Raw genomic sequence first — 25,543 nt, forward strand, 5'->3', positions numbered from 1 at the left:
CTATACACATGTTATGATACATTAGATAACCAAGCTAATAATGTGCACATAACATTGGTCAATCCACAATTTAGTACATAAAGATGCAAACTATGTATATACTAATAGGATTATTTGTAAAAAGCTGGACTCAAACCAATTGAAAACGTGACCCAACATCATCAACTATCTAGTTATATGCAAAATCGATACCTACACCGTACGACATCAAATCTTAAAGTAGAGTATTGCCACTTGGTATCATGATATTGGGTAGTATCGATAGTATAGCACAGCTCTAGTTGGAAGTCTTAGCTGGAATGATAACAGTTATTACAACCACATATTTTTACACATGTTTTGAAGTTATGCTATGATGTTTACACTTGTCAGCAGGATAGTCTATATGGTTACAAGGTGGGTGGGCAATACTAGTATATAAAACCAGTTATTTCATACTGGTTCACAACAAGAAATGCTTCTTTGCCATGCTACAATAGTTAAACTCCGGGGTGCAATGCTTTAAAGAAGAAGATATCCTTGAAGTTTGTAAACTCTGTATATTCAAGTCATGTGGAAAATATATTCAGCAATCTACAAGTTGATATGGTCCACTGTGGCTCTGAAACAGCGTCACTTTTAACAAATCATTCAAGATCAGTCAACTTGTTGTCATCTCACAAGCATAGCCTAAAAGTAAACTACCAGTGATTCTTGTTGATGGAGGACAGATACACTAAGCTGAAACCAGATGAAGCCAGAAGACCATGAAACAAGTAGAGAAACAGTACCAGCTGCTTACTGTCTGTCAGTATATCACATTTTGTGTTAAGAAAGCAGTTGTTACTTCAACATCGTGTATTGTTTGCCACTATAGTGGCATAAGCACCTTTAAGGTTAAAAAACCAATTTCTACTATATAGGCATTTCATAAACAGGTATCAGCTCTAAGGTTTCTCAAACTATCAGTGATATCACATACATAATACAATATTACCTTCAGCAGGAGATGGCAAAGAACTCTTAGCTTCAGCAATGACAATAACATTAAGTGACTGAGACTGAGTCTGTCCTGATAATACTAGAATAACAATCAGCGAACCATCTGACTCTGACACTGATAAGTTAGAAGAACTGAATTCCACTGTGGTCACTGTTTGAGAAATAACAGACAAATAGTATTAATGTGTGGAACTATAGCACCTTTTCAATAAAACAGTGTGAACATTAGAGTGCATTTCTTAACAATCAAGAATCACAGTAGTGAGTCACGTGGTCAAGAAGGAAAAATGCACACCTAAAATAATAAACTAGTATATTTGAAAACTAAAAATGAAACAAGTGATGAATCACAGTATTACAGCATAGCTCTGTGAGAAAATCTCTACATTTATATTTGTTGAATGCCAAAGTAGGGATTTTCTTATCAAGTATGCTGTAATACCACCATCTTGTTTTGGCGTAATGTATTTCGCGGACTGGACTCACGGACTGGACTTACAGACTAAGCTGGAAACAGCTTTTAAACAATAATCCAGGCATTATCCATTTCTTGCAACACTGGTGACACCACTATCAAGCTACAACTGCTGATACTGCTCTTCCTTATAAATCAACAAACTAGCACACGCACTGATTAATTAGAATACACTTACGATACACGAGTATTAGCAGTGATAAAGCGTGATAGAGGCTATTGTTGTAGTGTAGATGCTTTCCTTTATTGCTTTAGTACTAGTGCTAGAGTCGTAGAGAGGAGCCAGTAATAATTCTTAGCAGGGTAGCTATAGGTGGCACCCCCCAGTGAGGTGATGGGGCTATGCAAATAAACTGGCTCATCACTATATACAGCCCTAACTCTTGCGCTAAGTACTGAAGCAGCAAAGGAAAAACATCTACACTATAACAATAGCCTCTATCATCTTTATCACTGCTAGTACTATCTAATCAAAAACAGCCAAGCTGTAAAAAAAGGTGCGGCCCCCAAAAAGGCCATGGTGAAAAAAGATGTGAAATCCAAGGTGGCGGCCAAGAAATGGCGGTGATGGTAGGTTAATGGTTACATTTTAATAACGACAATTCAGGTGAGTTTGGTGCCAAGACCAAACGGCACAAAATTCACCTGAATTGTCGTTATTAAAATGTAACCATTAACCTACCATCACAGCCATTTCTTGGCCGCCACCTTGGATTTCACATCTTTTTTCACCATGGCCTTTTTGGGGGCCGCACCTTTTTTTACAGCTTGGCTGTTTTTGATTAGATATCACTTCTTTTTGTATTTGTATACTGCAAAGCCGGCCTATGGCTGGCTTTGGGGCTTTTTTAACCCATATGTTTTTTTCTTTACCACAGGAAGAAGAAAAGAACTGAAGAAGATTTTTAATGCTTCAATTGTTTTTGATTTTATTAGTAATTATACAAATTATATACATATGTTTATTACATGCCCATTATTCCCCACAGGATATTTTTTTGCAGTTTATCTCTCTACTGGGTGACTTGAAATGTAGCTGAACTATATACAGGATGGTTTCTTTGTAGCTGAACTCTCTACAAGGTGACCTCTTCTAGCTGGTCTCTCTACAGGGTGATTTGTTTCTAGCTGAACTCTCTACAGGTGATTTGTTTGCAGCTAAACTCTCTACATGGTGGTTTGTTTGTAGCAGAACTCTCTACATGATGGTTTCTTTGTAGCTGAACTCTCCATAAGGTGACTTCGTCTAGCTGAACTCTCTACAGGGTGATTTTTTTGTAGCTGAACTCTCTACAGGGTGATTTGTTTGCAGCTGAACTCTCTACATGATGGTTCCTTTGTAGCTGAACTCTCTACAAGGTGACTTTGTCCAGCTGATCTCTCTACAGGGTGATTTGTTTCTAGCTGAACTCTCTGCAGGTGATTTGTTTGCAGCTGAACTCTCTACATGATGGTTCCTTTGTAGCTGAACTCTCTACAAGGTGACTTTGTCCAGCTGATCTCTCTACAGGGTGATTTGTTTCTAGCTGAACTCTCTGCAGGTGATTTGTTTGCAGCTAAACTCTCTACATGGTGGTTTCTTTGTAGCTGAACTCCCTACATGATGGTTTCTTTGTAGCTGAACTCTCTACAAGGTAACTTCTTCTCTACAGGGTGATTTGTTGTAGTTGAATTCTCTACTAGGTGGTTTGTTTGAGGCTGAACTCTCTACATGGCGGTTTCTTTGTAGCTGAACTCTCTACAGAGTGATTTGTTTGCAGCTGAACTCTCTACATAATGGTTTCTTTGTAACTGAACACTCTACAAGGTGACTTCTTCTAGCTGATCTTTCTACAGGGTGAATTGTTGTAGCTGAACTATCTACAAGGTAACTTCTTCTAGCTGATCTCTCTACAGGGTGATTTGTTTGTAACTGAACTCTCTGCATGATGGTTCTTTGTAGCTGAACTCTCTACAAGGTGACTTCTTCTAGCTGATCCCTCTACAGGGGGATTTACTTGTAGCTGAACTCTCTACAAGTGATTTATTTGCAGCTGAACTCTTTATGTGGTGGTTTCTTTGTAGCTGAACTCTCTACAAGGTGACCTCTTCTAGCTGATCTCTCTACAGGGTGATTTGTTTCTAGCTGAACTCTCTACAGGTGATTTTTTGCAGCTAAACACTCTACATGGTGGTTTCTTTGTAGCTGAACTCTGTACATGATGGTTTCTTTGTAGCTGAACTCTTTACAAGGTGACTTCTTCTAGCTGAACTCTCTATGGGGTAATTTCTTTGTAGCTGAACTCTCTATATGATGGTTTCTTTGTAACTGAACTCTCTACAAGGTAACTTCTTCTAGCTGATCTTTCTACTGGGTGATTTGTTTGCAGCTGAAATCTCTACATGGTGGTTTCTTTGTTGCTGAACTCTCTACAAGGTGAATTCTTCTACCTGATCTCTCTACAGGGTAATTTGTTTGTAACTGAACTCTGTACAAGTGCGATTTTGTGGGTGATCTCACTGCAGGTTGATTTGTTTGCAGCTGAACTCACTAAAGGGTGATTTTGCTTGTAGCTGAACTCCTTGCATTGTGTCTAGTTTCTAGCTGATCTCTCTACAGGGTGATTTGTGTGTAGCTGATCTCTCTGCAGGTTGATTAATTTGTAGCCGATCTCTCTACAAGGTAATTTGTTTGTAACTGAACTGTCTATAAGGTGATTTATTTGTAGCTGATCTCTCTGCAGGTTGATTTGTTTTAGCTGAACTCTCTACAGGGTGATTTACTTGTAGCTGAACCCCTTACATTGTGTCTAGTTTCTAGCTGATCTCTCTACAGGGTGATTTGTGTGTGGCTGATCTTTCTACAGGTTGATTTGTTTGTAGCCAATCTCTCTACAAGGTAATTTGTTTGTAGCTGAACTCTGTACAAGGTGCTTTTTTGTAGGTGATCTCACTGCAGGTTGATTGTTTTGTAGCTGAACTCACTAAAGGGTGATTTGCTTGTAGCTGAACTCCTTACATTGTGTCTAGTTTCTAGCTGATCTCTCTACAGGGTGATTTGTTTGTAGCTAATCTCTCTACAAGTTGATTTGAGTGTAGCTGATCTCTCTGCAGGTTGATTAATTTGTAGCAGATCTCTCTACAAGGTAATTTGTTTGTAGCTGAACTCTCTATAAGGTGATTCGTTTGCAGCTGAACTCTCTACATGGTGGTTTCTTTGTTGCTGAACTCTCTACAGGGTGTTTTGCTTGTAGCTGAACTCTCTACAGGGTGATTTGTTTCTAGCTGATCTCTCTACAGGGTGATTTTTGTAGCTGACCTCTCTTCAGGGTGATTTTTTTCTAGCTGATTGCTCTACAGGTTGATTTGTTTGTAGATGAACTCTCTACAGGGTAATTTGCTTGTAGCTGAACTCCTTACTTTGTGTCTAGTTTGTAGCTGATCTCTCTACAGGGTGATATGTTTGTAGCTGATCTCTATACAAGTTGATTTGTGTGTAGCTGATCTCTCTGCAGGGTGATCGATCTCTCTACAAGGTAATTTGTTTGTAGCTGAGCTATCTATATGGTGATTTGTATGTAGCTGATCTCTCTGCAGATTGATTTGTTTTAGCTGAACTCTCTACAGGGTGATTTGTTTCTAGCTTATCTCTCTACAGGTTGATTTGTGTGTAACTGATCTCTCTACAAGCTGATTTGTTTGTAGCTGATCACTCTGCAGGTTGATCTGTTTCTAGATGATCTCTCTACAGGTTGATTTGTTTGTAGCTGAGCTCTCTGCAAAGTGTTTTGTTTGTAGTTGATCTCTCTACAAGGTGATTTTTTGTAACTGACCTCTCTTCAGGGTGATTTGTTTCTAGCTGATATCTCTACAGGGTGATTTTTTGTAGCTGACCTCTCTTCAGGGTGATTTGTTTCTAGCTGATCGCTCTACAGGTTGGTTTGTTTGTAGCTGAACTCTCTACAGGGTGATTTGCTTGTAGCTGAACTCCTTACATTGTGTCTAGTTTGTAGCTGATCTCTTTACAGGGTGATTTGTTTGTAGCTGATCTCTATACAAGTTGAATTGTGTGTAGCTGATCTCTCTGCAGGTTGATTTGTTTGTAGCCGATCTCTCTACAAGGTAATTTGTTTGTAGCTGAACTATCTAAAAGGTGATTTGTTTGTAGCTGATCTCTCTGCAGGTTGATTTGTTTTAGCTGAACTCTCTACAGGGTGATTTATTTGTAGCTGAACTCCTTACATTGTGTGTAGTTTGTAGCTGATGTCTCTACAGGGTGATTTTTTGTAGCTGAACTCTCTACAGGGTGATTGCTTGTAGCTGAACTCCTTACATTGTGTCTAGTTTCTAGCTGATGTCTCTACAGGGTGATTTTTTGTAGCTGAACTCTCTACAGGGTGATTTGTTTCTAGCTTATCTCTCTACAGGTAGATTTGTTCATTGCTGATCGCTCTAAAGGTTGATTTGTTGCAGCTGAACACCCTGCAAAGTGTTTTGTTTGTAGCTGATCACTCTAAAGGGTAATTTGTTTGTAGCTGAACTCTCTCCACAGTGACTTGTGTGTAGCTGAATTCTGTGTAACTGAATTCTCTAGAGAGTGACTTAATTGTAGCTGAATTCTCTACACAGTGCATGACTTGTTTATAGCTGAACTTTCTTCAGTGTGACTTGTAATGTTCTGAATCTCTATAGTGATATATTTGCATAACTCTCCACATGGTGACTGTCTTCTTGCTGAACTGTCTATAAGATTAACTGTTTGCAGCTGAACTCCCTACAGAATAACTTGTGATGTAATAAAATTCTATAATGGAGTAAATAAATTAGCCGAATGCTCTATTAGGGTGACTGTTCTATTAGAGTATCTCGATCTCGCATTTGCTACACGGAGTTGGCTTTCGAATCATAACTCAGTGGTTTGTAATCCGATTCTTCTGTACTACTGCAAGGACTTTCTATGAAGATTATTCCAGCTATACACCGATTTTCAGCTCATTGCTCTAAGCGGTTTGCCTAGTAGGCGTGAAAACTAATACTTTTTTATTCATAAAAATCGATCGCGTAATTGTGACACAGGTTGGGTTTTGTGTCATATCTCCGTGGTCTTTATCTCGATTCCTTTCAAACCACCAAAAGGCACTCCTACGATGGTTACTCCATCTACATAGCAATTTTCAACTCATTCCATGAAGCGGTTTACCCTGTAGGCGTGACAACAAATCGATCTTGTTTTACGCGAATAATCGGTCATAACTCCTGAACCATTCATCGGATTTGTACCATATTTGATGCTAGGATGCGCCTTTGGACTCCCTTTCTGTGTGCCAAATTTCAAGGCGATCGGAGTACGCGTTTGCTTGTTATAGCAATTTTTGCAAGTGTGCGAAAAGACGAAGAAGAAGAAGAAGAAGAAAAAAAAAAAACGAAGAAAAAAAAACGAAACTTTGGCAGCTCGTATCTCGGAAATGGCTGGAGCGATTTCCTTCAAATTTGGAATGTATACTCCCTTGGCTGGCGGGCAACTGTGTAGCAAATTTGGTTCCAATCAGATAAGTGATCACCGAGATACAAATGTGTGAAAATGACGTTTTCGTTCTTCCTGTCAATATACTCACGGGTGTGGCGCGCCAGCTTCTTGGGCCGCACGACACACTACCGTGTGTCTCACTGCTAGTACTATGTATCATAAGTGTATACTAATTAATTACTGCACGTGCACAGTTTGTTGACTTGTAAAGAACAACAGTATCACCAGTTGTAGCTTGATAGTAGTCTCTCCAGTGTTGCAAGAGATGGATAATGCCTGGATCATTGTTTAAAAGCTATTTCGAGCTCAGTGCGTGAGTCCAGTCCGTGAGTCCAATCCGCGAAATACATTATGCCTTTTGTTTCTCTACTTTTTATCACTTAGATCCCTACTTCATTTTAAAAATATACTAGTTTGTTCAGTTTTTTTTTGTTATACTATAGCTATACATGTGTGACTGTTCTACATGCTGTATAAGTGAAGTATGGTCACTATTACTCATTTTCACTGTGCTATTATTATAAATACAGAATACAGCTAAACTAATAGGGGGTACGTTTGAGTAAATAGATTGCTAAGAGGTGTGGGCTTTGTGCTCGATTGTTATTAATCAACCAAGATCACGAATGGGCTTTGTCTCCAACTTATCGTGAAGTTACAGGCATCTACATTACTTGGTGTCCAGTATCTTTTACAGTAGCATAAATAATTTTGTGGTGTCTAAATATGCTGCTCAAGGAAAATGTTAATACAGAAAATTAGCATCTGGATATGGTTTTGTTGCATGAAGAAAACAATGACCAACCTGATCAAAGATAAAAGGAAAGACAGGGCACAGAGGGAATGCACTCATCAGAACCCCAAAAGCTAGTATGAAAAAGATGTGATGTCAAAGGTATCAGCTAAGAAATGGCTGTAATCTTGGCTGGTTTGGATTTGATATCATTCCTTTTTGTATTTGTATATGCTTTTTGTCTACTTTTTCTATTTACCAACAAGTAAGCAGAAGAACTTAAAATCGGGAATAGCTAAAAAGTTGTGAAACAAGAAAGGTTGCCTATACCTGCAGATATACTAGTGGGCATTAAATCCCTAACCTTCAGTCTATAACCTAAATTTAGGGATTAACTGTCCACTAGTATATCTGCAGGTATAGGCAATCTTCTTTGTTTTACCACATTTTACGTATTATTTTACTACTGTTTTTTTCTTCAAATCCTAATCTTCCTAATTTTCCTTCTACTTGTTTGCTTACTTTTTTATACCATGTTTATGAAAAATAAACTAGCACATACTACAACAATGGCACCAGGAATATCATTAAAGTAATTTTGCATAAGGATGCTTGCACTGGCAATCAATTATGTAACGGAAAGGTAGGTGGCCATTACGCTTTGTTTTTAGCTATGCTTCACCCATTACACCACGTTACAAATGAAAAACAGTACGAGAAGAGTCTCTGCAATCAATCCAGTTGCTACACAAAATACAGGTGATTTGCCAGCACAGCCACAGAGAAGCTGCATTGCACTATCACAAATGTATTGTCAGTGAAAAGAACTGGAACACAAAGGAGGACAAAGGCAAGTACATCAAGCCCATAGCTTTATCCATTGTGAAGTTATGCTTGGCTGGAGGCATCAGTTAGTTAGTCAGTCAGTCAGTTAGTCAGTGTAAAATTCTGTTAAATAGAAAACTTTTAAAATTCTATAGAAAATGTTTGGAAGGGTTTGGGGTAGGTCTGAAAGCATTTCTGGGTTTGGCTGTGCCTAACAAATGCTGCCAAGTTGTCATGAAGGGATGGTTTTAGGGTAGTAATGTTGGGTTAAAAAGCCCACGCAGTTCTTTGTGATCCTTAATATACGGTACTACTGTACTGTACTATAATGTCACTTAATTTGTACATAATATCACCACCTTTGATATCATGTCCCTTTCACACTAGCCTATTCTTGGAAGGCCACACCCCTTTTCACAGCTGTGCTGTTTTGGATTAGATATCATTTCTTTTTGTATTTGTATAGCTATGCTGGCTTTTCTTTATCTTTTGTTTCCTATAGGTAAACAAAAGAACTAGATATTAAAAGACATTTCATAATCTTGTATTATTTTATTTCATATTAGCTGAAACTATATTCTGGGTGCAGTAAGCCAAAACGTCCATTTATTAAAGGTATAAATTAACAACTGACAGCAGTGGCAGAGTGGTAGAGGGCTTGGGGATATAGATGTAAAGTCTCTGGTTTGAATCCTGAACAATTATTTTGACGTTTTTGTGCAAGCTCTACTTCTCGGTGGCTGTTCTATTAGGGTATCTCAATCACACTAGTTTCAAATATTTGGGTTTTGCTACATATTTTCTTATTCTCAGTATTTTCAAGTCACACAAAGTCCATGCTATGACATTTAGCCTATCTGCATATTGATTCTTAAGTTGTTTTTACCAGTAGTTTACTCTGCAGGCGTGGCAAAAAAATGCACTTGAATTGTAGGAAAATTGTTTGTAACTTTGGTCTACTTCTGTCAATCTGAACACAAATTGGTAGACAAGATGAGCTCTTTACACCCTCCAAATTTGAAGGCATGCATGAGTTATTGCAATTTGTGTAAGTGTTGTGAAAAGAAAATCAACGGCAGAAGATAAATGCAAAGAAAATAAAATGTATTGTGAAGACATATATCTCAAACTACACACTTGTCTGTCATGTGCCAGAACACAATGGTCTTCCATTTATAACGTAGAAATTAAGTGAGATGAGCAACTGACAGCAGTGGCTGAGTGGGAAAGGGTTTAAGCATGTGGAGATCCCTGGTTTGAACCCTGAAAAAATTTTTTCTGACATTTTTCACACACGTATTATTTAAAACTTATCAGTGATTTTTTTATTCATTGCACTTTTACACATGTTTGGTTTTACTTTATAATGTGACTGGATTTGAGAAAAGGAGTCTTATCACTGACCAAAAATTTCAAATCAATAGCTTATACTGATCTGAAGTTATGAGTTGCCAAAGTTAGTAACATAGGTTAACGATTAACAAAGTTCAGCTTTGTATATTTTTCAAAACTTAAGTTATGGGTTTTCAAGTTCATGGAATTGGATGCATGTGGAAGACCCTTTTCACAAATCCGGTTACATGTAATAGTTGTAACACGGGCATGAGGGCTTTGCCTGATATGTATGCCCGACTGCCCGAGGGCCACTGATATGTATGCTCAACAGCCTGAGGGTCACAGGCCCGAGGGCAGGGGCATACATATCAGGCAAAGCTCGAATGCTCCGTGTTACAGCTAATATGTAACACTTGTTAGGCTGATAGCCTGTACAAGGTGATCAATCACCCAAGACAATACGAGTGCAGCCACTGGATGTATTATATATGCATACCTAATATTTTCAAACATGGGTCAGCAGCTAGTATGTTCTGGTTACATCTGGCTATGATGAATGGACATATCCAAGAGATGTCACAGAAAATTTTGGTTACGCGAGTTTACTCTTTTAATCAGTGCTATTGAATCGTTTATGGAAAAAGTATGGGGTTCAGTAAAGGCCTAGATAGGTAAGCTTGCTTGTAGAGTGGTTACTCCGTGCAGAGTGGTAGATTCGTGATGGGGGCGTGTCCATATTCGAAAATGTGTGGATACAATCGGTGAATAAGCTATAGCAACAGTTCTCACCTTAGCCAAAGGTTTTCCAATTCATAGGCTGGCAAGGATAACAAAATGTTCTCCGTCTGAGTGGTTTTCATGGCAAATCCAAGTCATGCATCCTAATCACATGAGTATTAATTGATCCACACAACCGATTTCAGCCTCAACATCTGCCCAGTTGTACCCTGGGCGGTTCCTTTGATCTGAGGTGTGAAAGTGTTACATATCTCCTTAGCTAGTACACTCAGTACTTTCAAATCACAAAAGATTCGTGTTTATATGCAACATTCAACAAATAATATGAAGATACAAAATTTCAAAATAGTACAAATGCCATATAAATCTAGTTCTTCTGATTACCTGATCACCAAAAGCCAGCCTATACAAATACAAAAAGAATAACAAAACAGCAAAGCTGTGAGAAGGGGTGCAGCCTACCAAAAATAGGCTAATATAGCAAAGACATGATATCAAAGGTGGCGGTCAAGAAATGACTGCAAAGATATTATGTCAATTGATTTGTATTGTCACAAATCAAGTGATATCAAGACACACAGTAGTGTGTCGTGCAGCCCAAGAAGCTGACAAGCCACACCGTGAGTATATTAACAGAAAGAAAGTACGATTTTCATACCTTTGTAGCTCAGTGATCCCTTATCCCATTGAAACCAAAGTTACTACAGACTTGCCAGCTAGGTAGGGGAATCTACATTCCAAATTTGAAGAACATCGCTCGAACTATTTCCGGGTTACAAGTGGCTAAAGTTTGGATTTTTTTTCTTTGTTTTTCTTGTTCTACTTCTTTTCACACACTTTGCAAAATCCAAAATAAAACACGGACGTATGCTCCAATCAGGCTGAAATTTGGCACACTTCAAGGGTTCATTATAGCAGATTTCAGTACCAAGTATGGCAGAAATCTGATGAACATTCACGGAGTTATGATCGATTAGTCACGTAAAATAAGGTCGAAGGTCTGTCACACCCACAGGGTAAACCCCTTGAAGGAATGAGCTGAAAATTGCTATGTATATGGAGTGACTATCGTAGGAGTGTCTTTTTGTGGTTTGAAAAGAATCAAGCTAAAGGCCACCGAGATATGACACAAAACCCAACCTGTGTCACAATTACGTGATCGATTTTTATGAATAAAAATCTATTAGTTTTCAAGCGTACAAGGCATACCGCTTAAAACAATGAGCTGAAAATCAGTGTGCAGCTGGAATAATAATCATAGAAAATCCTTGCAGCAGTAAAAAATCTTTGCAGCAGTACAGAAGAATCGAATTAAAAACCACTGAGTTATAATTCGAAAGCCAACTACGTGTAGCAAATGCGAGATCAAGATACTCTAATACAACGCACACTAATAGAGCATTCAGCCATATGTTTTTAATTTACTCCATTGTAGAATTATCCAATCAAAAACAGCCAAGCTGTAAAAAAGTGCGGCCCTCAAAAGCCTGGGTGAAAAAGTTGTGAAATCAAAGATGTGGCTGCAGCCATTTCTTGGCTGCCACCTTTGATTTCACAACTTTTTTCACCCAGGCTTTTGAGGGCCGCACTCTTTTTTACAGCTTGGCTGTTTTTGAATGGATTTCACTTCTTTTTGTGTTTTCAAAAACCAAATTCTGCATCTTTTTACTGGGATATGATTTCCAGGCTGTTATATCACAAGTTTTGCTAGCATAGCACTTACTATGATGATTATGATGATGATTGGCGCAAGTCGGTCATACTCGTCTGCTCGCAGACCACCTGGGGCGAAACTAAGTTAATACTACAAATATACCACTGATCAACACGAAAATGGCTTTGATTTGATGAAATAGCTACTAGATTGAGCTTCAAAGTATTGCAACAATAGTATGGTGCTAATGCTCTAATAGAGCGCACGTTTTTGCTTTCGCTGAAATCATCTAATAGAACACACATAGAATGTTCTAGAACAATCTAGATTTTCTATTGGTAGATCAGTTTTACTTATTAAGCTAGAATTTTCATTTATAAGGTAGAAATTAAGTGAAGTGATCAGCTGAGATAGCAGTGGTTCAGTGGTTAAAGATACAGGCGTTAGGTGTGAAGGTCCTTGGTTCAAACTCTGGTCATGATCAGTTCATTTTTTTTCAACATTATGTACCTTTTTTGTCTCCCAGTGAATGCTCTATTAGAGTATTTTGATCCCACAATTTTACACTTGCTCGGTTTTTGCTTTATAACTTTGTAGCTGTACGTCTATTGTTGTTCTAACCACCAAAAGGCACTCCTACAATGATCAGCCTATTTACACACAAATTTTCAAGTTATTCCTCTGCTCGGTTTACCCTGTAGCCGTGACAAAGTTTCATCTTTTTGTATGTGAATAAATGCTCATAACTCCTTGGATATTTATCAGATTCATAGCAAACTTGGTACGCGAATGTACCTTTATATGCTCTTTACTTGTGCCAAATATTGATACAATGGATTTAGAAGTTTGCGTTTTATAGCAATTTTTGCAAAGTGTGTGAAAAGAAATCGAAGCCCCCGTAGCCCCTACGGCAAAGAAAAAAATGAAGAAATTAAAACAAAACTTTGGCCACTCATATCTCAGAAACGGCTAAGGAGATTTCCTTCAAATCTGGTATGTGGTGTGGCCTACCTGGTGGGCACCTCTGTAGTGAAACTATTTCCAATCAGATAGGGGAGCATGGAGCTACAAAGGTGTGAAAATCACGTTTTCTTTCTTCCTGTAAATATACTCACGGTGTGGCGCGCTGGCTTCTTGGGCCGCATGTGTGTCTTGGTATACACTGCAAGTTAATTTGTAGGGAGTTCAGCTACAACAAGTCACTCTGTAGAGAATTCAGCTACAAACAAGTCACCGAGTAGAGAGTTCAGCTACAAAGAAACTACCCAGTAGAGAGTTTATCTCTATACACAAGTTAGCTAACCTATAGAATTCAGCTACAAAAAAGTTACTTTATACAATGTTCAGCTACAAGTAAGTCACTCTGTAGAGAGTTCAGTTACAAAGAAACCACCATGTAGAGAGTTCAGCTGCAAACACATCACCTGTAGAGAGTTGCTAGAAACAAGTCACCCTCTGAAGAGATCAGCTAGAAACAAGTCACCCTGTAGAGAGATCAGCCACAAAGAAACCATCCTGTAAAGAATTCAGCTACAAACAAGTTACCCTATAGAGAGATCAGCTAGAAACAAATCATTATGTAGAGAGTTCAGCTACAAACAAATCATCCTGTAGAGAGTTTAATTACAAGCAGATAACCCTATAGAGAGTTCAGCTAGAAACAAGTCATCCAGAGATCAGCTAGAAACAAGTCACCCTGTAGAGAGATCAGCTAGAAGAAGTTACCTTGTAGAGAGTTCAGTTACAAAGAAACCATCATGTAGAGAGTTCAGCTGCGAACAAATCAATTTATAGAGAGTTCAGCTACAAAAAAGTCACGTTGTAGAGAGATAAGCTAGAAACAAGTCACCCTGTAGGGAGATCATCTAGAAGAAGTCACCTTGTAGAGAGTTCAGCTCTACAAACAAATCACCCTGTATAGAGTTCATCCATGAACAAATCACTGTGCAGAGCATTCAGCTACAAATAATTCACCCCGTAGAGAGATCAGCTAGAAGAAGTCACCTTGTAGAGAGTTCAGCTACAAAGAAACCATCATGTAGAGAGTTCAGCTGCAAACAAATAATCCTGCAGAGAGTTCAGCTACAAGTAAGCCACTCTGTAGAGAATTCAGCTACAAACAAGTCACTCTGTAATACAAACAAGTCGCCGTGTAGCTGGAGAGTTCAGCAACCAATCAAAAAACCACCCTGTAAAGAGTTCAGCTATACAAACATGTTATAACTCTATAGAGAAAGTTATAACTCTATAGAGAGATCAGCTAGAAACAATTAGTCATCCGTAGAGAGATCAGCTACAAGACATCACCTTATAGAGAGTTTAGTTACAAAGAAACCATTATATAAAGAGTTCAGCTGAAAACAAATCACCCTGTAGAAAGTTCAGCTACGAACAGATCAACCTGTAGACAGTTCAGTTAGAAACAATCATCGTGTAGAGAGTTCAACTGCAAACAAATCACCCTGAAAAGAGTTCATCTGCAAACAATGAGAGTTTCAGCTACAGTTCAGTTATGTAAGAAGTCACCTTATTAACTACAGTATGTGATAATCATCATTCAATATTAAATATACAAATATTTCATCAGACAAAAGCTATACACACAATTACTTCCTTTCTTCCACAATTCCTTACAAGTTAAAAGGAAGCAGCATCAAAGCCATATGGCCAGCTTTGTGACTTGCAATACAAAAAGAAGTGATATCTAAACCAAAACAGCCAAGCTGTAAAAAAAGAGTACGGCCTCCAAGGTGAAAAAAGATGTGAAATCCAAGGTGGCAGCCAAGAAATGGCTGTGATGGTAGGTTAATGGCAAAAATTTTAATTATGACAATTCAGGTGAATTTGGTGCCGAATCCTAGCAACACAAATTCACCTGAATTGTCATAATTAAAATTTTTGCCATTATACCTACCATCACAGCCATTTCTTGGCCGCCATCTTGGATTTCACATCTTTTTTCACCTTGGGGGCTGCACTCTTTTTTTACAGCTTGGCTGTTTTGGTTTAGATAACTTATGCACAAAGTTCTGGGACTGCTTCTAGCAAATTAAATCCATTTTTAGACAGCCTCTTTTACACTGTTAGCTTTCCTGTTAATCATCAGCACTACTGTATGACCACAACCACGAACCATCACCACTACTGACTCGGCTACTGGTGCCTGGATCTCAGCCAGCTGGCTATGGCCCTAGCATCTTTGTTTCCCAACTAGTGATGATATAACTTTTACCATCCAGTTTACTGATGACAAAGCTTCTAGACCTGTTCTAGCTCCATGAGAATCAACCATGGTGAAATCACGAAATCAAAGTTGAAATCACGAAATCACAATCGAAATCATGAAATCACTAACGAAATCATTGATTTCAGAGAAATCACTGTGATCTCAAAATCTCGTACACCCTTCAAGAAGTGGCGGACCCCCAACTTCCTTTTCTTCTCCTGGAAGGAGCCACTCGTGTAGTCAGTGTAGTGATCTTTTCTTCACAACATTGATAGTAACCCACAATCAATAATTGGGGTAAATACGCGGTACAGTGGTCTAGCTTACGCATGCGCATCGAGTCAATGCATCAACTGGATCGAGACTTCACATAGTGATTAAATAACTTCGGTAAAGAAAGGTAATGATACAACAATAGTAATAACTATAATAATACATGTTATAAAGACTAGACATGACAATATGTCAGTCTTTCTTGATGCAAATAATTGTCCATAACTATGACTATTAATCAGAATTCCACCAAACTTGGTATGTGATTGTGTTGAAATACATTCCTACATTGAACCAAAGCTCGAGGAAATCAAGCTACACAATTGCATTTTATAATGGTTTTTGTAAAGTGTGCAAAAAAAAATCTAAGTTCCCCAAGCCCTCTAAATGAAGAATATAAAATAAAGAAATTATGCCTAATTTTCAAAGCTCATATTTCACAATTGTGTTAGGCAATCTTGCTCAAATTTGTATGTAGGGTGTTGAAGGTGGAGGGAATTTGCAGCATAAAAATAATTCCAACTTGAGAAGGTAGCACAGAGCTATGCATATGTGAAAATCACATTTTGTTTCTTCCTGTAAATATACTCATGGTGTGGTGCGCTGGCTTTTTTTGCTGCATGACAGTCTTGAATTCATCAACTATTAATTTTGTTAATATTTGTTGTAGTAAACAATTATTACTCAATGATATGCTTAGCATTATACTGTGTGGTCTTTTGTAAATTGTTTTTAGTTTAGAAGCAGTAGATTGGAGGCCTCTATGAGTTTGGCAATGAGGACTTTTAAATAGTTGAGTTTACATACTACCTCACATCAAAGCAATTTCTTTGGTCAAACAATAAGTTTGTATTTAACAGCCTAACAATGTGTTTTAACCAGGCACACCCCCAAGCCACACTATATTCGGCTGTAGAGTGTGTGCCTAGTTACTGAAATTTGTTGGTGAAAATTGTGTGCTTGTATACATGTCAGTCCAGCACACGAACGTTATAGTAGCCAATGTGTGAGAAATGAAGGCTGCATAGAAACTTTATTAAACTTTCAGGCAGGCAAACTTCACTCGAAGATGATAACTTTGGGCCAGTTTGGTATGGGCTTTAGAACATTTTGGCTTTCCTAAATGGTTAATCAGCCATTTAGCTAACGAAAACAATGTAGCTAAAAAGTAGTCTATTTTCACTCATTTATTCTCAGAATTTCCACCTGTTATGCTCCAAATTACAATCATTTGCTCCAGACTTTAGGAGAATTCTAGCAGAGCTAATAACAAGGAGGCATGGACCTATGTTCCTGCTGTGTAAGGAAGATTCAACACTGTGTTCCAACACTGTTTCAAAATATTATTTAAAGTACATTTATAAACAAACGTGAAGCTATAATTGTCCCCCTTTTGGTAACCAGTGATACTTAACAGTGTCCATGTTCCTATGAACCTTCATCAATATCGGCACTAGTTATAGAATACACAAAATTCATACTAAGCTTGGAAAAACCAGCTGTACTGCTAAACACTAAACTACAGTGTGATGGTTATACAACATAACCTGTCCATGACTAGCATTTAAAATGTGGTCCTGATATGACCGGCCATTGAAAAAAAACTCTACTTAGCAAGTGTAGTGGTAGAACAGGCACTTAATTACATAAGTTACATAATCAGTGTGGATTTCACAGTGGCGTGTTTGCCACAGTGTTATGTGAGAGTTTCTATTCTACAAGAGCCTGTACCAAGTATTGTTACAATGTATTCTCTATATGTGAAGCACACCAACAGAGATTAATAGCACCATTGTGACTACCCTGGTACAAGGCGCATCCGCATAGATTATCAAACCATGTATATTTGTGGGTTATAAAAATAAAGTTTCTAATAGCTATGGCAGTTGTTATCTGCATGACTGCCTTTATACCTATAAAAGGCATGATAGATCTTGCATATTATTATGTATTACTGTGATCCATACAGTGAAAGCTTGGTCACCTGAAGCTTCTTTGGTGAATAATTCTCTATTACAGTACACAGTTAATGGTCCTAATAAAGGCAAGATTTGTTTCTAGACTCTGTTAGAGCATTATTTAAATGTTTATTATGCACGCAGTCCTGAGATTGATGGATCTTATGGGTTCAATTAACCAGTGAATTCCACTGTGCATGCATTATGCAATGGAAAACTAGAATTACCTGGAATAGATGGAGGTGACTCTAAGCTTACAACATGAACAATTATGTCACGTCTTAGTAACTCATTTCCTTCTGTATTGACTGCTACTTGTAACTCATAATCATCCAGTGGAATGGGATCAGATGTTGCTGATGATAGTGAACAACGTTCTACCTGATCTGGAATATACAGGTCATAATAATTCATAAATGCAACATGAGTAGTATCTCCATTGCCAAAGTAAAAGTATGGATTATCAGATGGGTAGAGATGAAATGTGAGGTCATCAATGTAATCATAGTCATCATGATGATTTCTTTGGAACTCAACAGTAATGCTGAACAACAATTGCTTAAATACTCCAGTCACATTGGGTAAAATAAAAATTTCATATAGTGTGGAGTCCATCCAGTACTGAATTCCATCTGGTACTATAATAATAATAACAACAATAATAATAGAATTAACAAATGCTAGATCAACAGTTATGTAAACATTATAGGAAATTCTTACTTGCAAAGATGATACTTTTCTTTAACAGTAGCATGACATGATGTGAACATTCATTTACTAATTAGTCATTTATTAATATCTACAAACACAATTGTAACAGGGCCTGCAAACCCCAGGAATGTTGGCATAAACTTAATTCACCCCATATCATATCAGGTCATATCTCATTACAAAAGATGTAAAAGTCAATCCCATCCAAAACAGCTTATAGCTGTAAAAAAAGTGTGTGTCTAAGAAAATCAGAGTTAATTCTGACAAAAATAGTGATATACCAGAGTACAGCCATGTGTGAGGTATGCAAGTTGTGAATATTAATCAAATAGTAGAATTGTAAAGTATTAATGAGAACGAAGTGATGCTGCTAGTTTTTTTAGTCCTGTCAGCATCCTCATAAATGCCACTCAAATTTGATTCTCAAAGTGTATAGATTCTCTGATAGCAATAAATAGTGTGAGTTTGGCCACCTTTCCTTTGTTTATCTGCATACAGGAAAGGGGGCCAAACTCAAACTATTTATTGCTATCACAGAATCTATACACTTTGCTCCATTGAGAATCAAATTTGAGTGGCATTTATGAAGATGCTCACACTCGTAAAGGCTGGCAGCATTACATAGTTCTCATTAATACTTTAACAATAAGATCAAGCACACGGTAGTGCCCAAGAAGCCGGCATACCACACCGTGAGTATATTAACAGGAAGAAAGAAAATGCAATTTTCACAGCTATGTAAGCTGTGTGATCCCTTATTCGATTGGAACCAAATGTGCTACAGAAGTGCCTGCCAGATAGGGGAGCCTACATACCAAATTTGAAGAAATCGCTTCCGACATTTCCGAGATACAAGCAACTAAAATTTCACCTTAATTTCTTCGTTTTTTTCTTCTTATGGTTGTATACAATCACTGGACTGGACTAGTGGACTGGACTGGTGGAGTGGACTACTAGACTCAAGTATTTTTTTTCCTTTATCACTAAATATTGGTCAACTGGTTATTGTTTGTTACATAGAATATGCTAGTCTTATGTAGCTAGACCACTCCCACCTCCACACACAAAAGAAAGCAGTGTAGCCATGCCAGAATATGTCAGCTTTACCCAGCTGCAGCTACATATACAGGATGTATGTATCACCTATGGATGGAATAGTAAGACAGTTCCAGATAAAGGCCATCAAGATATAACACAAAACCCAACCTGTGTCACAATTACGCGATTGATTTTTATGAATAAAAAAACTATTGGTTTTCACGCCTACCAGGCAAACCACTTAGAGCAATGGGCTGAGAATCGGTATGTAGCTGGAATAATCATCATAAAAAGTCCTTGCAGTAGTACAAAAGAATCGGATTACAAACCACTTAGTTGTGATTCAAAAGCAAACTACATGTAGCAAAAGATCGAGATACTCTAATAGATCACCCTAATAGAGCATTCAGCTGCCGAGATACTACAATGGAATTTCATTTCAAACTGCAAAAAGGTACTCCTATGATAGTTACTCCATCTACATAGCAATTTTCAGCTCATTCCTACAAGGGGTTTGCCTTGTGGGCATGACAGACCTTCGAACTTATTTTAGGCGAATAATCATTCATAACTCTGTGAATGTTCTTCTGATTCCTACCAACCTTGGTACTGCGATCCGCTGTAATGAGCCCTTTATGTTTGCCAAATTTCAGCATGATTGGAGTACGCATTCATGTTTTATGATGGATGTTGCAAAGTGTGCGAATGAAGAAATAGTGGACTGGACTGGTGGACGGACTACTGGACTCAAGTTTTTTTTCCTTATTTGGGAAATTGGTTGTAGTTATTGCTATATTAATCAGTATAAGGATTCAAGTGTTACATCATTTTGTTTGCTGGTATGTCAAATGTGTGGAAAAGGTACCGTTTCGCAAATCTGGTCACAATTTAATGTAGAATATACCAGTAAACCTGGCTTTACACTACAATAACTATGCATTTTAGCTGAGCACAATTAACACAATGAGCAGGTATCATTCGCCAATCAAAATCTTGAAAGAGGCAGTTAACCACATCAATGTGTTTAAATGGAAGTATAACACTCATCCGTTTTACATTCAAACATTCTTTCATGGCAAGATCTCCAGAGAGTAATTCATGACTACCATTCTTCTTATTATGGAGTATAAAGCATACAGTACATGAATAACCATGCATCATAATGCAAGTAATGGTCTTCTAAGTCAGCAAAATTAAGTGAATCGCCATGCAACTACAAATATATCGCTCTATCGATTCAGACCATTACAAGTCACCATGTAGGGAGATCAGCTTGAAACCAATTCATCCTGTTGAGAGTTCAGCCACAAACAAACCACCTTGTACAGAGTTCAGCACAAGCAATTAAGTCACCCTGTGGAGAGCTCAGCTAGAAACAAGTAACCCTGCATATAGAGAGATCGGCTAAAAACAAATCACTTTGTAGAGAGTGCAGCTAGAAACATTCACCCTGTAGAGAGATCAGCTACAAACAAGTCACCCTGTAGAGAGATCAGCTACAAACAAGTCACCCAAACAAGCTGCCCAAGAAAGTTCAGCCATGCACAAACAAATCACCCTGTAGAGAGTTCGGCTACAATCAAAGTACCCTGTAGAAAATTCAGCTACAAGCACATCACCCTGTAGATACATCAGCTAGACACAAGTCACCCTGTAGGGTTACCCGGCATGCAGAGAGATCAGCTAGAACCAAGTCACCATATAGAGAGTTCAGCAACAAACAAATCACCCTGTAGAGAGATCAGCTACAAACAAATCACACTGTAGAGAGATCAGCTAGAAAAATTACCCTTTAGTGTGGAGAATTCAGCTACAAACAAATCACTCTGTAGAGAGTTCAAGTTATTCTGTAGAGAGATTAGCTAGAAACAAGTTACATACTACATACCTTGTAGAGAGTTCAGCTACAGACAAATCACCCTGTAGAGAGTTCAACTACAAATGTGACTGGATTTTGGAAAAACGATCCAAATCGCACATTAGAAGTTCCGAGATAAACGGTTTTAAAGAATTGAAGCCAGCATAACTCTCCAAGGATAGCAAGCACGCGTATGAAATTTACACAAAAGATGCATCAATCTGTTACCTTTCAAGCCACTTCCAGTACTTGTAGCTGCTTGTACAGTTTCCCGCCAAATAAGATAGAAACTCTGAGCAGTTGGACGAGCGAAGTAGTATCACGAGTGCTCACAAAGGGGTGGAGGCTGGGGGGTGGCAGGGAGGGAAAAAGTTAGCCCTCAAAATGGAGGCAGACCACGATTGGAGTCCAGACACCAGATTACAGGGCTGTGCTGGCTCCTTAGTGGCTGATATGTAGCAAAATCAGCAGAGAACACGTCTGGCCAACATTATAAGGCTGTCCACCAGTAAACCACTGACTCTTGCCAAGCCAGGTCCTTCACAAGGCCTGAAACCGCCATTTGAGCACTCCACACCACCCAGAAAAGACGTGTGTAAAAACCAGCCTCGTGTAGTTTGAGTAGTGCTGAGGGTCAAAACTTGTAGTACGATAGTGTAGCTATCCACTGGTGGTGTTAGTTTGATTTTGCCTGATGTGCGATTTGGATCGGTTCTGTAAAATCTGGTCATAAATAAGCCACCATGTAGAGAGTTCAGCTACAAACTTGAGAGATCAGCTAGAAACAAGTCATCCTGTAGAGAGTTCAGCTACAAACAAATTACCCAGTAGTTTCTATAGGGTGACTTATTTCTAGCTGATGTCTCTACAGGGTAACTTTTTCTAGTTGATCTCTCCACAGTGTGACTTGTCTGCAGCTGATCTCTATAGGGTGGTGGCTGAATTCTACAAGGTAACTTGTTTCTAGCTGACCTCTCTACAGGGTGACTTGTTTCTAACTGATCTAACAAGAAAGATCAGCTAGAACCAAGTCACCATGTGGAGAGTTCATCCACAAACAAATCACCCTATTGAGAAATCAGCTAGAAACAAGGCACCCTGTAGAGAGATGAGCTAAAGGAATTCACCTTGTAGAGAGTTCAGCTACAAAGAAACCACCCTGTAGAGAGTTCAGCTGCAAACAAGTCACCCATCAGCTACAAACAAGCTACCCTATAGAGTAACCCTGTACACTACAAACAAATCACCCTAGAGAGCTCAGCTACAAGCAAATCACACTGCAGAGAGTTCAGCTACAAAAAATCACCCTGCACAGATGACCCTGTAGGGAGTTCAGCTAGAAACAAGTCACCCCTTTAGAGAGATAAACTAAAAGAAGTCACCTTGTAGAGAATTCAGCAACAAAGAAACCACCCTGTAGAGAGTTCAGTTACAAACAAATAACCCTGTAGAGAGTTCAAGTATGAACAGATTAGGGCTGCACCAATTCTAGTATAGGTTTTGGTATTGGGCCGATACTGCTGTTTTCATAAAGTATCGGAATCAGCCATTATATTGTTTCAAATACCGATTCTTATCATGTGCGAGGTGAATAAAATAACGTTAGTTTAGCTACTTGTTTATATTACTAGATGCCTAAAAGCATCAAGTATATATAACGCTAATAGCTAACTACCAGCAAAATTACTGATCTATGCTGAAACCTATATGTGTGAAAACGCTTTACTGAGAAAAAGATCGATATACTCTAATAGAACAGTCAATAACTCTAATAGAGCAATCAGATAGAAGTGATTGTTTCAATGTTGGAATATTTTGTTTTTGTAAGCACCATTATGATATTATCTACACTTCTCCAGAAGAAACTGGAATATCCACTGGTTTGCATTTCAGTGACTTTTTTCTTTGTGAATCTTGATTGGCTACTTCATTATAAACATGAACCATACTGAAAACATGTACAAGAATACCATGAAATGCATTATATAATAAATGCATGCACTATGAAGTAGCTACTTTGAGGTACTTGGTATCGGTACTTGTACTTCCTTGCTGAGTACTTGGTATTTGAAGTATCGGTAAAAAGTAGAATTGGTGCAGTCCCAGAACAGATCACCCTGTGGAGAGTTCACCTAGAAGCAAGTCACCCTGTAGAGAGTTCAGCTAGAAAGGAGTCACCCTATAGAAAGTTCAGCTACAAAAAAATCACCCTGTAAAGAGATCAACTAGAAACAAGTCACCCCATAGAGAGAACAGCTAAAAGAAGTCACTTTGTAGAGAGTTCAGCTACAAAGAAACCACCCTGTAGACAGTTCAGCTGCAAACAAATCACCCTGTAGAAACTTTAGCTACGAACAGATCCCCCTGTAGAGAGATCAGCTAGCTAGTTCAACTACAAAAAAAAAGCCATCCTGTAGAGAGTTCAGCTACAAACAAATCATGTGGCAGAGAGTTCAACTACAAACAAATCATCCTGTAGAGAGTTCAGCTACAAGCAAATCACCCTGTAGAGAGTTCAGCTACAAACAAATCATGTGGCAGAGAGTTCAACTACAAGCAAATCATCCTGTAGAGAGTTCAGCTACAAGCAAATCACCCTGTAGAGAGTTCAGCTACAAACAAATCACCCTGTAGAAAGTTTAGCTATGAACCGATCACCATGTAGAGAGTTCAGCTAAAAAAAGTCATGCTGTATAGAGAGACCAGAGAGAAACAAGTCACCCTGTAGAGAGATAACCTAGAAGAAGTTACTTTGTAGAGAGTTCAACTGCAAAGAAATTACACTGTTTAGAGTTCAAATACAAACAAGTTACCCTATAGAGAGACCAGTTAGAAACAAGTCACCCTGAGAGAATTCAACTTCAAATAAATCACCCTGTAGAGATTTCAGCTACAAACAAATCACCCTGTAGAGAGTTCAGCTATAGATACAAGTCACTCTGTAGAGAGATCAGGTCAACCTGTAGAGAGAGATCACCTAGAAAAAGTCACCATGCAGAAAGTTCAGCTACAAAGAACCCATCCTGTAGAGAGCTCAGCTGCAAACAAGTTACCCTATATAGAGATCAGCTAGAAACAAGTCTTCCTGTAGAGAATTCAGCTACAAACATATCACCCTGTAGATTTTCAGCTACAGACAGATCACCCTGCAGAAAGATCAGTTAGAAACCAGTGACCAGTAGAGACAAAAATAAATCACCCTTTAGAGAGATCAGCCAGACTAAATAACCCTGTAGAGAGATCAGATTGAAACAAATCACCCTGTGGAGAGTTCGGCTACAAAGAAACCATCCTGTAGAGAGTTCAGCTACTATGTAAACAAGTTACCCTGTAGAGAGATAGGCTAGAAACAAGTCCCTTATAAAGAGATCAGCTAGAAACAAGTCATCTTGTAGAGAGATCAGCTAGAAATAAATCACCTTGTAGAGCGTTCAGCTACAAACAAAATCACCCTGTAGATAGTTCCGTTACAAACAAATCACCCACCCTGTAGAGACTTCATCTACAAACAAATCACCCTGTAGAGAGTTCCACTACAAACAGATAACCCTGTAGAGAGTTCAGCTAGAAACAAGTCACCCTGTAGAGAGTTATCTACAAGCAAATCACCCTGTAGAGAGTTCAGCTACATTTCAAGTCACCCAGTAGAGAGATCAGCTGCAAACAAGTTATCCTGTAGGGAATAATTGACATGCAATAAATATATGCATTATATATATATATGTATAATTTGTACATTTGCTGATAAAATCAGAATTAGTTAACCCTTAAACCCACACACGCCGATATATCAGCATTTTTTTATAAAGCTCAAAATATGCACAATTATTATTATTATTAATGGATGAATGCATGATTGGTTCTAAACTGGCAGTGTATGAAGCTTGTCTAACTACATTAGTCCAAAAACCACTTAGCACTGAAACATATATTTATTAGGCTAATTTGACAACGATGAATAGTCATTGTAACAACTTTCACTCACTTGTTATGATACGCCGAAGATTGACATCCGGTTTTCCTATCTCGTGAACGCATGGTCTGGTAGCCATTTTTAAAAATGTGTGACTCATGTGAGCTTTATATTTCGTGGTTCTCCAATGAATGACGAAGCTAATAGTGTTTATTTTAGCTTGATACAATGAACTGGGACAGAGTTATGGTACATTTTCTGAAGGTATGCAATGGTATGCGTGTTTTAATTGTGTACACATTGTTTCTTGGCATGTTTT

At 38.3% G+C, this 25,543-nt stretch overlaps 1 protein-coding gene across 1 annotated transcript in view; it reads right to left on the bottom strand.

The window, feature by feature from the left end:
* LOC136261089 (adhesion G-protein coupled receptor V1-like) overlaps positions 1–25,543 on the bottom strand; it is a 259,887-nt gene that overhangs the window by 226,796 nt on the left and 7,548 nt on the right. The window contains exons 2-3 of the mRNA XM_066055056.1: positions 17,932–18,342; positions 977–1,132 (exon numbers count right to left, since the gene is read on the bottom strand). Of these exons, the coding sequence (XP_065911128.1) occupies positions 977–1,132; positions 17,932–18,342 (567 nt within the window). The remainder of the gene's footprint in view (positions 1–976; positions 1,133–17,931; positions 18,343–25,543) is intronic.

This window comes from Dysidea avara, chromosome 7 (genome assembly GCF_963678975.1).
Source record: "Dysidea avara chromosome 7, odDysAvar1.4, whole genome shotgun sequence".
In the NCBI taxonomy this organism is placed as follows: Eukaryota; Metazoa; Porifera; class Demospongiae; order Dictyoceratida; family Dysideidae; genus Dysidea; species Dysidea avara.